General features: G+C 33.7%; 1 protein-coding gene across 3 annotated transcripts in view; it reads right to left on the bottom strand.

Moving 5' to 3' along the window:
- The window catches only part of SPHKAP (SPHK1 interactor, AKAP domain containing), a 151,035-nt gene that overhangs the window by 73,991 nt on the left and 61,661 nt on the right, over positions 1-15,383 (bottom strand). For all 3 annotated transcript variants that reach the window (XM_074298490.1, XM_074298488.1, XM_074298489.1), the window contains exon 3: positions 1,353-1,460. In XM_074298490.1, coding sequence (XP_074154591.1) covers positions 1,353-1,460 — 108 coding nt within the window. The remainder of the gene's footprint in view (positions 1-1,352; positions 1,461-15,383) is intronic.

Raw genomic sequence — 15,383 nt, 5'->3', positions numbered from 1 at the left:
ATTGCAAAATGCTTAAGGGAGAGGCATCTTCTTTTTTAAGCTCCCTTATAATGCAATGACTTTTTGGGTGATGCTTAGTGCCACCATGTATTTACCTCCAGATATTAATTTCACATTACTTATTAGATAAAACTAAAAACTATATCAAAAGTGATCCATCAGAAGAATTTAAGTTATACAACTTCTTTCCCTGTTGCGTTTTTAAAATATTGTGTGGTCTAAAAAGATAAAATAAAATAAGACAAATTCTTCATTGCTTCTTAGCTAGAAATTACTTTTCCAAACAAAGCCCCAAAGCTATAAAGCTATCTAATCCTAACCCTGACCATATTCCTTAGGAAAGACGTGGACTTAAGTATGTCAAATGGGTTGTGTATTTATCATCAACTTGCTCTGAAATCCTCCAGTGTTGGAATGGGAAACTGATAAAATGTCTGTCTCTTGTCTTCTCAACCTCTTTACAGATAAAACCCCCAACTCATTCCATTTTCAGCTTTCAGTGTTTCTCACTTTTTACAGAAATGCTGGCGAGCAACTTATAAACGGAAATAGCACAAAGCTGATTTTTCTCAATTCAAGCAAGAAAATTTAATTTCTCTTTGCTCTGGAAAGAACCCCTGGCCCCTCCTTACGAGGTGCAATGATGATCCCACCAGACCTGGGAACTGACAGCTCAATTAAAATAACCATATGGAACACAGAGCCCATTTCATTTAAATAATTTCTTATTTCCATATTTGAAAACTTTGTAATATAATTTATGCAGAGCAGTTCCTTTGTTAAGCAAAAACAGCTTTGTAGATAAAACTCTTAAGACATGAGAGATTTCATTTAACTTAAGCTTAGTTTTTTTAAGCTTAGTAACAATACTATCACATTATCATAGCCATAATCTGAAAGAAATGTAGCATTTTATATTGACCCAAAGTCCATTCATATTCACTTCTCATAAGAATTATATCTACCCACACAGTGACTTTTCTCCATTTTTCAAATTCATATTATAGTCTTTTAAATAGTCAACTATTCTTGATTGTTACCATGCAGGTTATTTTCTATTTTCTTCTGGGGACCTGAAAAAATCTTCCTTTTTTAAATTCCAGACAGAATTCCTATGCTGAAATAAACACAATTATACTTGAAAAACTGTAAGCAGAAATATTGTCCTTTTCATATCTACTGTATTAATAAATGTTCCAGAACCACCCTAAGCCCTGTTAGAAATTTAAAAATAAAATCTCCCAAAGGCAAATGGCTAGCAAATTAAAAACAATGTTTCCTAAAAGGTAGCTCTGGTTATTCATTGTCTTTTGTTTACAGGGATACGTAACCCAAATGGTTTGTGTACTCACGGATGCACAATTTTCGGACTTGTCTTCCACAAATCCGATTTGGCACGGGGTCCTCTGGTTCTGAAGCCAGTAGTCTGTTGATTCCAATAGACTATTACTGCAAAGGACCTGTTAGAATAGAGAAAGCTTTCTTTAATGCTTTTATCCCAAGCTTTGTCTTTTAACAAGCATCCAGAACTGACAGTAGCTCTCTTCTCAAGGACCTATAAGTGTTTTCCTTCTCCTAGAGCATCAGCAGGTTTCCTGGATATTAGCAAAAATCTGCAGCAGCTTATCGTTACCAGCATGAGCAAAATAATCAGGCGTACTGTGTTTTATTTGGGGGCATACTACTGGGGATGTTCTTTCTCATAAACTCCAATACTTCTACTGATGATCTGAGATGGAAGGGATGTACCATATGGAGGACAGCTTGACTGACAACTCAGAGAAAGCTTTATTTCATGATCTCCTCTTTTATGTTTTTCATCACAAATGAAAACTTTCATTATTGAAAACTATATCACAATAAAGACCAATTGACAATCATTCATTCAACAAGTATTTATTAAATACCTTCTCTGTGTCAGGCACTGTAAAAAGTCTTGGCAATACAAAGACAAAAAAAACTTTAAAGAGGCTACTTTCTATTAAGGAACAAATATAAACATATGCAACATTAATACATACATAAATATAATTTTAGGGAAAGTCACTAGCAATAAGTGCGAGTTCTTAACCTGGAGTCAGGAAACTTAAAAAAATATTTTATAGCTGTATGTCAATATAATTGACTTGTAATACCATATATTTTATTTTACAAATTTAAAATTTTTTTCTGATAAGCATTTCATAGGCTTTACTAGTTGACTGCCAAAGGAATCCACATGACATAGAGAAGGCTAAGAATCTCTGTGGAAGGTGGAATCAGAAAAGGCCTCTTGGAGATAGTGACACAAGCAGAGCTTTGGAGACAACTATCTAGATTTTCTAAAAGGGCAAAGTGAGAAGGCAGAACATGCTGCATGAAGGGGACTTTTGTGCAAAGACATAAAAGGAAAGGAGCTGTGGGAGAGGAACAGCAAGAAGACTAATGTGAATCAAAGTCGAACAATATTTAATAAAAATGGAAGGGCAGTTTGAACTCAGACTAGGAAAGGTTTTAAGGTATCTGGATTTGACCCTGGAAGTAATAAGAAATAGCCAATTACTTTCCAATGAATGTATATAGTTGGCATAGTATATCCACAATGCCAGCCCTAAAGTCAGGAAGTCTTGATTTTCCTGAATTCAAATCTGGCCTTAAATACTAGCTGTGTGATCCTGGACAAGTCACTTGCCTCAGTTTTCTCATCTATAAAAAGATCTGGGGAAGGAAATGACAAACCAATTTAATATCTTTGCCAAAAAAACAAACCTCAAATGGGTGAGAAAGCATTAGACATGATTGAAAAATGACTGAATAAAGGAATTAGTAAATTTAAATTAACATACTTTTCAAATTCTTTGTTATAAGAGGCCTTAATTATTGAATCTTACAACTGGAAGGGATGCAAGAGATCACCTAGTGCAGTGTTGTCAATTTTTTTAAAATAAAGAAACAGAGGAAAACAGAAGATTTTATGTCTGGGTTAAAAATATGCTTTGATTCTGCTGCTGCCTTGTAGGCAACATGAAGATGCTTCTGTTGTCTTGTCTAACACATTAGCCAAATACTATACCAGATTTGTATTGCTGCTAAAATGGCTTAATGTTTGACCTCAATTTATAAGCATGACCAATTCAGTCAATTTCTCTAATGTATCTGAAAAATGTCTCTGCAGTTAGAGAGATTTTTACTTTTTTTTTTTTTAAAGCCAAAACAAATTCATTTTCACTTTGGTCCTATTAGTTTCATGCATACATTGTGTATTGGCTGAACACTTTCTGGGGCCTAAGTTAGAATACACACTTTCTGATTTAACTGAGTAATAGTTTTATTTTTAAACTCTCTCCCACAGAGTTTATGTTTATCATTACCAGAGATGACAAATCTTTCTGATTTTTCATTGGATAGCAGAAATAGATACTTTTATTTGCTACAGAAGTATAGGAAATGAGGTGCAAAATCATTTGTTTTCTTTGATCTAGGCCTATGAGTGTAGAATAGTGGGATAAAGGGTTGGATTTGAAGTCTGGAAGACTTGAAATCAAATTCCCCTCTCTGATGCTTAACTGTGTGGAACCTCTGCAAACCTGTTTCTTCAAATACAAAATGGAATAGTCATGTTTATGGTACCTAAGTCATGGGTTTTAAAAAGTCACTTAAGCTCACCAAACCAGTTTTCTCACTTGAAAGATCAGTGATCCTTTTACTGCTCACCTTAAAGGGTTATTGTAAAAAAGTATTTGGTAAGTCTTAAAGTACTTATTCCGATGAGCATGCCAGGTTCTTTACAAACTTTAAAGCATTATATGAATGTCAGTTATTGTTAGTAGTTATTGTTCAGAGTTATCCTGATATGGAAATTTCCCACAGGTGCAGATCAGCAACCCATCTTTAATTTATACTTTTTTTCCTGTCTAAGGTTAGTATGGGTCATGCCAAATTCTAGAATGCAGAGGGAACCATATTAAAGTGTAACTGAAAATTTTTAATAAAGCAAGTAAAAATACAAAATATAGATACTGTTTATATGTGTTTTTCTAAATAAAAATATGGCCCATAGACATCCATTTTTATTTGAGTTTGATACCAGTGGGTTAAAAGGTGGCTTGGGGTTCTGAGAGATTAATTAAATTTTCCTTGGTAACACAAGTGAGTGTCAGAGAAAGGACTTCGATAGTAAGCAAGTCTTCCCAATTCCAAGAATAACTTATTGTCCATTGACCATATTATCTCTTTTTTAATAGTCATTACCAGAGGTTCCCATAGGGTACAGGCAAGGTGTACTAGCATCATCAGGAGTAATCATTGCCACTGGTCCTCCTGCCTCTGGAGCCCAACATTCTATGTATACTTATAAACAGGATGACATTTGTCCTGAAATATTTTTTTTTGAAACCTGTACCACATTTTTTAAATGAGGAAGGCTTTTAAATTTTCCTTCTCCAATTTAATTATATTTCAATTTGAACATGAAGGTAATTAGAAGCAAAGATGAAGACAGCCATAGGTTCATAGATTTAGGGCTGGAAGGGACCTGAAAGGTCTTTTATTTTAAACCCCTCATTTTATAAATGAGGAAAACGAGTCTCCCCCCCCCACTTTGCAGGAAAGTTACCATTTTCCCCAAAACACAGAAATTTATTGAGCATTCCTGACAGGATAGGAAGTCAGACTCTCTGACTTCAGAATCAGCATTCTTTATACTGTACCATCCTGTCCATTAATTGGTTAAAACAAAAAGCATCATTTTTTTAAACACAGAAAGGTTTTTGCTTCCTATTAATATGATGGCTATCTGTACAAAATGAAAAATCCCTGTTGTTTTTAGATTGCACCAATTCTATGAATGAAATTACTACAGTGAAGCTTTTAAATTAACAGTCACATAAGGCATTGTATAATATGTAACTGTTCAGTTATGTCTAACTCTTAATGATCCCATTTGAAGTTTTCTTAATGAAGATACTAGAGTGGTTTGCCATTTTCTTCTTCAGCTCTTTTTACAGATTGGGAAACTAAGGGAAACAGGATTAAGTGATTTGCCCAGATTCAGACAGCTGGTAAGTGCTAAGGCCAGAACTGAACTCAGGAAGATGTGTTTTTCTGATTACAGGCTTAGCATCCTCTCCATTGTGCCTTCTAGCTGCCCTTGTACAAAATACTTGAATACATAAAGCTTCAGCTATGAAAAAATCTGCATCACAATTTCATAACATGTTTCATAAACAGAATTATAGAGAGGCACTGGGGTGTGGTTAAAAAGGCAATGAATTGGGAGTTAGGAAGCTATGTCTCTTCACTTCCTTAGAACTTTTATAGTTTTGGAAAATGACTTAAACTCACCAAACCAATTTTCTCATTTGAAAAATGGGAATAGTAACCTGACAAGGTTACTGTGAAGAAGTATTTAGTAAACTATCTGTGCTATTACTTTTAAAAATTAAAAAAAAATAAATTTAAGTTAAAATAAATTTTAATTTTTTGAAATTATCAAGAATTTATTTTTTCTATTTCATATCTCCCACCACCCACTCAGTGAAAAAAGAAAGAAACAAAAAGAAGCAAAGAAGCATAGAACCTGTGTATTCAATAAGCATAGTAAAACAAAAAAAATTCCCATACATTTCTTATTTTGCATATTAGTCCATTAGCACTCTCTAATGAAGTAAATAGGGTTCTTCATTGTTCTCTGAAATCCTAGTTGATCATGCATTGATCAAACTTTTAAAGTGTTTCATAATTTCATTCATATATCATACTTATTAACCATTCTTCAATTGATGAATACCGTAGTTTTCAGCTGTCACTACAGAAAGAACTGTTATAAAGATTTTTGCACATATAGGAGCTTTTCCTTTTTTCTTAGCTCTGATTTGGGCTATAGACTTAGTAGTGACATCACAGGGCTAAAGAGCATAATTCCAAATTGCTTTTCATAATCATTGGATCAATTCCAACAGTTAATAAGTATCCCAATTTTCCTGTAGGCATTTATAATTTATCATCTCATTCATTTAATCATTTTGCCAAGTAGAACTTCAGAATTGTTTTAATTTTCATTTCAATAATTATTAGTGATCTGAAGCATTTTAAAAATTAATTTTATAATTATAATTTTTGACAGTACATATGCATGGGTAATTTTTTTTTACAATATTATCCCTTGTATTCACTTCTTTTCCAAAATTTCCCCTCCCTCCCTCTACTCCTTCCCCTAGATGGCAGGCAATCCCATACATGTTAAATGTGTTACTGTATATCCTAGATACAATATATATGTGTAAAATCAAATTTCTTGTTGCAAGCTAAGAATTAGATTCTGAAGATAAAAGTAACCTGGGTAGAAAGACAATAATGCAAACGGTTTATACTCAATTCCTAGTGTTCCTTCTCTGGGTGTAGCTGTTTCTGTCCATCATTGATCAATTGGAATTAGATTAGCTCTTCTCTATGTTGAAGATATCCACTTCCATCAGAATACATTTTCATACAGTATCATATGTTGAAGTGTATAATGATCTCCTAGTTCTGCTTATTTCACTCAGCATCAGTCCATGTAAGTCTCTCCAAGCCTCTCTGTATTCATCCTGCTGGTCATTTCTTTTTTTTTTTTTTTTTTTAATTTTTTTATTTTATATATATATATATATATATATACATATATATATATATATATATATTTATAATATTATCCCTTGTATTCATTTTTCCAAATTACCCCCCCTCCCTCTATTCCCTCCCCTAGATGACAGGCAATCCCATACATTTTACATGTGTTACAATATAGTCTAGGTACAATACATGTGTGTGAATATCATTTTCTTGGCACAATAAACATTAGAATCGAAGGTACATGCAACCTGGGCAGACAGATATTAGTGCTAACAATTTACATTCACTTCCAGTGTTTCTTCTCTGTGTAGCTACCTCTTCCATCATTGATCAACTGGAAGTGAGTTGGATCTTCTTTATGTTGAAGATATCCACTTCCATCAGAATACATCCTCATACAGTATTGTTGTTGAAGTGTACAGTGATCTTCTGGTTCTGCTCATTTCACTCAGCATCAGTTGATTTAAGTCTCTCCAGGCCTCTCTGTATTCCTCCTGCTGGTCATTTCTTACAGAGCAATAATATTCCATAACCTTCATATACCACAATTTACCCAACCATTCTCCAACTGATGGACATCCATTCATCTTCCAGTTTCTCTGCTGGTCATTTCTTACAGAACAATAATATTCCATAACTTCATATACCATAATTTACCCAACCATTCTCCAATTGATGAGCATGCATTCATCTTCCAGTTTCTAGCTACTACGAAAAGAGTTTCCACAAACATTTTGGCACATACAGGTCCCTTTCTCATCTTTAGTATTTCTTTGGGATATAAGCCCAATAACAGCAATGCTGGGTCAAAGGGTATGCACAGTTTGATAACTTTTTGGGCATAATTCCAGATTGCTCTCCAGAATGGTTGGATTCTTTCACAACTCCACCAGCAATGTATCTAGTGTCCCAGTTTTCCCACATCCCCTCCAACATTCATCATTATTTGTTCCTGTCGTCATCTTAGCCAATCTGACAGGTGTGTAGTGATATCTCAAAGTTGTCTTAATTTGCATTTCTCTGATCAGTAGTGATTTGGAACACTCTTTCATATGAGTGGATATAATTTCAATTTCATCATCTGAGAATTGTCTGTTCATACCCTTTGACCATTTATCAATTGGAAAATGGTTTGATATCTTATAAATTAAAGTCAATTCTCTGTATATTTTGGAGATGAGAACTTTATCAGAACCTTTAACTGTAAACATATTTTCCCAATTTGTTACTTCCCTTCTAATCTTGTTTGCATTAGTATTGTTCGTACAGAAACTTTTTAGTTTGATGTAATCAAAATCTTCTATTTTGTGATCAATAGTGATCTCTAGTTCTCCTCTGGTCATAAATTCCTTCCTCCTCCACAAGTCTGAGAGGTAGATTATCCTCTGTTCCTCTAATCTATTTATGATCTCATTCTTTATGCCTAAATCATGGACCCATTTTGATCTTATCTTGGTATATGGTGTTAAGTGTGGATCCATATCTAATTTCTGCCATACTAATTTCCAGTTTTCCCAACAGTTTCTTCCGAATAACGAATTTTTGTCCCTAATGTTGGTATTTTGGGGTTTGTCAAACACTAGATTGCTATAGATGTACCCTTTTTTGTCCTTTGTATCTAATCTGTTCCACTGATCTACCGTTCTATTTCTTAGCCAATACCAAATGGTTTTGGTGACTGCTGCTATATAATATAGCTTTAGATCAGGTACACTTAGACCACCTTACTCTGACTTTTTTTTCATTAATTCCCTTGCAATTCTCGACCTTTTATTCTTCCATATGAATTTTGTTGTTATTTTTTCTAGGTCATTAAAATAGTTGCTTGGGAGTCTGATTGGTATAGCACTAAATAAATAGATTAGTTTGGGGAGTATTGTCATCTTTATTATATTCGCTCGGCCTATCCACGAGCACTGAATGTCTTTCCAATTATTTAAATCTGACTTTATTTTTGTGGCAAGTGTTTTGTAATTTTTCTCATATAATTCCTGACTATTCTTTGGTAGATGGATTCCCAAATATTTTATACTCTCAACATTTGTTTGGAATGGAATTTCTCTTTGTATCTCTTGCTGTTGCATTTTGTTGGTGATATATAAAAATGCTGAGGATTTATGTGGATTTATTTTGTATCCTGCAACTTTGCTAAAGTTCTTGAAGCATTTTTTTTATGTGACAATAAATAGTTTGGGATTCTTGAGAATCTGCCTGTTCTATATACTTAGAATATTTATCAATTAAAGAATGGCAATTATTCTATAGATTTGAATCAGTTCCATATATATCTTAGAAATGAGACATTTAGCAAAGAAACTTGCTGTAAAGAAATCTCCTCTTCCCCCCCCCTTGACTATTTTCCTCATAATATTCATTGTTTTTATTATATTCATCAGGGATACCATTAATACTTACTTCATTTCAAGATTATCTTGGTATGTGGTATTTCATACACATATGTATATATACAGTTATATTTCTACTAACAATGATATTAATAATAAAATGCTATTTTAGAAATATGTAAAATTATGCAGATAACATAATGGTTCTTTCAAAAAATTGCACTAAGAAAAACATCAATAATTATATGCCTCCTTTTCCAAATCTGTGAAATATTTGGGAAAATAACCTATACAGGTACTGAGGGTATCCTTGATGAACATTATAAAACAGGTTGATTTTTAGAAATTATTTTCTGTAATATATCACATCTTTACTATCATACACTTTACATGAAAATTCACAGAATGCATCATTCTAGTGTACTTAGAATTTGGCAACTATAAAAATAGCTTTCATTTTAGCAGAACAAAATTTCTATGAGGTGTCTCTCTTGAGTGTATCAAAATCATACAAAATCCCTGGTAGTGGGTGGAAACATAAGTAATTTTGTACAATAACTTTCTAATCATTCATGTCAAATGAGGCATAAAATGCCTTGAAAATGGGTTTGTCACTGTTCAAATAAGAAAGGGATTGCACACTGATTGTGAGCTCCTTCCTTAAGATGCTTCTGTTTGTGGATAACATTGTAGTGATTGAATCAAGCCATTAAATGTTGCAATGGCTTCTTATAAAATCTATAGTATTTTGTTGTTCAGTTATTTCAGTTATGCCTAACTTTTTTGTGACTCCATTTGGGGTTTTCTTGGCAAAGATACTGGAGTGGCTGATATTTCTTTTTTCAAATTCATCTTTTCATTCAAGGAAACTGAGGCAAGCAGGGTTATATGACCTACCCAAGGTAGGTGTAAGTGTTTGAGGCTGGATTTGAATTCAGTTAGATGAATCTTCCAGACTCCAGGCCCTATTCATTTGAAAGAGCTTGATCTATTTGTACAGGAAAAAACAAAGAAATGGCTGAAGAATGTCTACTGTGTGATGTAATGAGAGGTGTATAGTAAGTTGTGTAGTAAGCACATGCATCTTGGATAGACACTACCTATGGAGAATGACTGAAGGCCAGAAATGCAAAGGCAGAAGACGGTGGCCTGGACTTGGAAAAAGTCTGCAGTGCTTTTAATTAAGCCAAACTCCTTCTGGAAATAAAAAAGTCTGTCTTCCTGTCAGTAGTCTTCTGGTAGTAATGCATGAACTCTTATGTCTCTGAGGTGTGCTAGGTGCATTGTTGATTAGAGCACTGGATTTCAAAGCAGGAAAACTTGAGTTTGAGTTTTGCCTCACGTACTATCTGTTTGTCACTGGGAAAGTCACTTAATCTCTTGTGGCCTCCCTCAGTTTGTTCATCTGTATAATGGGGGTGAGTTGGACTGTGGGTTATAAACTCCTTTTGAGCTCTAAATCTGTGAACTGATGAACTGCAGACTTGTATTTTCCTAAGACAACCTTCTCCTAAACTTGTAATGTACCATAAATATAGATGATCTTGTTTTAGATACTAGGTTTGCTAGTAATCTAGTAAAAATCTAGAAAAATTTTTCTAATTTTTTAAAATAAATAAGATTGCCTTTTCCCATTACTTTTCTCTATGATTTCAAATAGGCTCAATTCACATTTTTATTGATTTTTAATTTGATTTATATTTATTATTACATGTTGTATTCAGCTATATTTTATTTATTGATTTTTTAATTGTTTTTTTTTTTCAATGGGTTGTGGCCCCCTGTACTTTGGCTGTATCTCTACCAGGACTAAAATTTTCTAAATAAATCCCAGAAGTGCAATAAAGTATCCTTATTGAGATGAAGTCTTTGGAAAATGTTTAATAGTTTTTCAGTCATATTTGACTCTTAGTGATCCCATTTGGGTTTTTTTTAATTAAAGAAACTAGAATACTTTGCTGTTTCCTATTCCAGATCAAAATATAGATGAAGAAATTGAGGTAAACGGTTGGAAGTGACCTGCCCAGCATCACACAGCTGGTTTAAGTGTCAATGACCATAACTGAACTCAGAAAGACAATCAGGCTTATTTCCTATTTTCCCAAATAGTGTCACAAAGAGTCAAACATGACTAGACTTTCTCAAAGCGAGGCACACTAACTAGCACATCCCTTACAGCAAACATTCAAACAACACTGACATAGTTGTCACATCTTGTCCCATTTTTCTCTATTATATTTTCAACATCCAGAAAACAATGATTCACTAACATTTCCTTATGCAGATAACTAATTATGTGCAGTGCAATCATTAAACCACTACAAATTTGAACAATAAGGCTATGATTTTACATAATTTTTAACAGCCAGATCTTCCTCAAATCTCCATTCCTCCGAATAAGGGTTCTTGAATTCATTTATATTTTAATAAAAGCAGTCTGATAAATGTCTTTAAAATAAAAAATGCACCAAGAAATGGCAATAGTGTCTTATAATTAATATCAGTAGGAATAGCAATTGTCCCTCTTGAAAGCAGATTGATTATTCATGATTTAACTTTGGCTTTCAGAGGATGATAGAGGGGCTGTCAGTCAGAACTTCACTTGCCCCTGCCTCAAAAAAATAGAGGTTGATTGGCAGAATTTCTGGGAATGAAGAGAGACCCAAGAGTATTTTCAAAGAAAAGCAGGTGTCAGTAGGTGTTATTAGCTTGATGGCTCCAGCAGAGAGATTCCTATCCTTGCAGAAAAAGACTCTCAAAAGAGTAGATGGATTCAAAGGAAGAGTTTGTTTTCTTGTCAAGATTGCTCTCCGTTCTTTTTTGTGTTTGGCTTCCCTGGTGAAATGAACAAAATCAAGTTTGTGTGGCAGGGGCCATACAATGATTGTTCGAATGAATGATTTTCTTTTGACCCCTCCCTTTAAGAATACTGGTTCAAAATAAGGCAAGGGATTGATGGTATGTTAGAACTCTTCACTCAAATGAATTTTGGTATTGGCTCTTCCCTTTGAATATTTGAAGTGCTAGGAAAGATACTTATAAGAAATATATACTTTATATTTAGTATATAAAACTATTTCATCTCAAGTGTGATGCTAAATAAGAGAAAGGAAATAAAACTTGGCAAAGGGAACACTTCTAGATTTAAGCAAATTGAAAACTTCTTTCAGACTGGTAAGCTGTTTTTGCACTTAGAGATTTTATGAAAAGGATAGGTTTTCAAAGAATGTCCTTATTACAATTCTGTTTAAAGTAAAAAAAACTGATTGAAACAGCAATTTTTGGGTGATAAATTTAAGCATGGAAGGTTGCATCATGTACTGGAAAGAGTAATTGACTGTGTGCCTTTTACATCTACATCTATCTTACATGTACTAGGCATTTAATAAATACTTGTTTAATTTAATTGACCTAGAGTTGAGTCATTAGTTTTGGTTCCAACACTGTCACTAACTGGGGCATTAGAGTCCAAATGGCTTAATCTCTTTGCTTTTCAGTTTTTTCATCATCCAAATGAGGATGGAAAGAAACATTTATTAAGTATCTACTATGTGCTATATATCTACTATGTGCCACATAATATGCTAAGTACTTTACAAATAATACCTAATTTGATCTTTACAATAATTCTGAATGTAGATATAATCATCATCGTTTTTTATTTGAGGCAACTCAGGCAAACAGATCAAGTGATTTGTTCAAGGTCACACATTTGTTGTCTTCCTGTTCTAGACCCTGTTCTCATTCCAAACCACCCCCAGCTGCCAAGATGCCTTCCAGCTCTGCTATTCCATGATTTCTCCTTCAGTCTCTGTAACCATTCCTTTTCATTGAAATTATACCTCAGGGAAAAATAATTTAAAAAAGAAAAAGGAAAAAAAAAGCTGTGTTCTTAGCAGATTCTACTCAATTTAAATTTTGAACTTGGCTTTTATTGAATGAAATGATTTTTCAGACTGGTAGCCAAATTATAAACAATACTATTTTTCCCATGTGGCAGAATGGAGAGGGGCATCTGTTGGAAGCAGGAAGATCTGGTTCATGTTTTAGCTTTAACTTATATTAGCTCTGTGACTGTGAATAATTAGCCTCCCTGTGTCTCAGATAACTCTCTAACACTCTAAGTTATAGGTGGAGGGAAGGAGTTTTTAAATCAGATGGTTTAAACCTGATAGCATTTATGAAGCACCTACTACGTGGCAGGCACTATACAACCATTGTCTCATTTGATCCTCATGACAACTCTATGAGGCAGATGCTTTAATTTTCTCCATTTTATATTTGAAGAAATTGAGGCAAACAGTTTAAGTGGCTTGCCCAGGGTCACATAAGTAGTAAATGACTTAAGATACTTTGAACTCAGGTATTCCTAATATTGTTATTGTTGTTTGTCCTTCATTCTCAAATAGGACTGTGATGCTATGAAATGCAAGTGCATTGGATTGAAGTGAGGGAGGGCTGTGCAAGGTCCCCTGCCTCATTTTTCCCTCCAGAGCCATCTGGGTCCAGGGGCAAGATATAGGTTTGGATGACTAGAGATGACACTGGATGCAATGGGAGACCTTGACTTTTTTAAGATAAGGTCTTAAACAGGTCTCAGTTGGATTTAAACCACATTAATGATTAAAGCTAGCATATGAAGATACTTCGTACTTCAGAAGAATTGTTCCCCTAACTCTACATATATTATTTACCTATCTCTCCACATCATCTGCCTTTATATAAATATACATATTTCTGTCTGCCTAGAAAAATGATTAAAGTGCAGACTTCAAAATAAAGGTACCATTGATCATCGTGCCAATTAATTGTTATATTGGTAGAGCTCTTTGTTGAACAAACCATTATGATGAGTTGTTCTTGCAATAAAAATTAGGGCCTGAAAAACATAATGATTGTGAAATTTTATGAATATAATCTCCCTACAAAGACCAGTCATTTACTGAACAAAAAATCTCTCTCCAAGCTTTGGATAGTTCACTTATTTACAATCTATTTTTAGAAGTGAATATCACTTATACAAGATGAAATAATAAGACATGCTGAGTATTCACCTTCAGGAATTTTGGATTAATATGGCATCTTTTTTTGAAAAGTATCGTGTATTATAAATAATGAAAAATGACCTAATAAACAGAAGACTTTTGTAAATAGATATTCTATTATAGAAAGACTGTTTTGCCAGAAGAAAAACAGGATTTCAGTGCTATTTTTGCCAATACCAACAGGAATGCATATTTAGTATTTGCATGGTCTATTAGACTATGCTATGCTTTCAAATCCCTTCATTTCCATTCAATCCACTTTACAAATTTATCTACTATGTTTATTAAGTACTTAGCATATGCAAAACATTAGCACTGGGAATTCCTTTGTTTCATGAAACTTATAGTCTATGTTCTGTGTGATATAAGATTAATTATGATAAAGAAAAAAAGAAATGAAACATTTTAGCAAGAAGTCATTTTAGTTTGGAAAGTTCCATGAAAAAGTACCATCTGGGCTAGATCTTGAAGGATAAAATGAGAAGGCTATGTGTTCCAGATATGGCAGCTGGTTTATGAAAATACATGATAAGTATTGTCAACACTGAAAAGTCCAATTTAACTAGAAGATAAAGGAGAGTGAAATAAAGATGAAAAAGTTAAATAGGAGCCACATTGTGGAGGACATCAGGTAGCAGATTAAGGAGTTTCTGTTTGTTTTTAAAGAACATATTAAACTGATAATCTTTTTTTATTGCTTTATCTAGACACCTTTTGATTAAGAAAATTGAAATAAAAGTTAGCAACTGCTATTAACTGGCAGTAGACAATAGAATCTTTCATTTTTCAAGAGCCAGGGTATTAGAGATAGCCCTTTTTGTACATCAATCATGTTTGATGGAATTAATCATGAAACATATCAGTCCATTGGTTGTGTCCTCCTCTCACCATTTTCTTTGTAAAGTCTAAAGATACCCTTACAGAAAATTTCATGGTTTGTAGAGTATTTCTTGTTTAGGTAGGTCTGTTAGGAGGAGATGCTCAGTTTGGTAATCATGCATCAATATTTGGATTTCTGGTTGAAAGATTAACTTCCAATTTTCATCACTGATTACTGGTGGAAACATTTGCCCTTTTTCCTTGATTGAGTTTCGTTTTCAATGTAAAGTTAGCTAATTTTAATGGCTGCTTTTCTGGGAAACTGATTTTGATTCTGAAGGATCCCATTTCAGAGTAGCTTGCTTATCTTAGATATTTGGAAATTCTCATCCTACATTGGTAGATTTCTCCCAGTCTCTGTGGGCCATCACTTGGCTCTGGTGCTGCTTCTGCTTATATGAGTATATGTTTTATTCTGTGGGCAACATAGAACCAGTGAAGATTTTTGATCAGGGGAGTGATACACATTTAGAAAAGTGCCTTGGGAAAATCTTTTTGTTTTGGCAAATGAAATCCCAGATAA

The sequence above is a fragment of the Sminthopsis crassicaudata genome, chromosome 3 (assembly GCF_048593235.1).
Source record: "Sminthopsis crassicaudata isolate SCR6 chromosome 3, ASM4859323v1, whole genome shotgun sequence".
NCBI classification, from domain to species: domain Eukaryota; kingdom Metazoa; phylum Chordata; class Mammalia; order Dasyuromorphia; family Dasyuridae; genus Sminthopsis; species Sminthopsis crassicaudata.
This window is presented reverse-complemented; position numbering and strand designations above follow the sequence as displayed.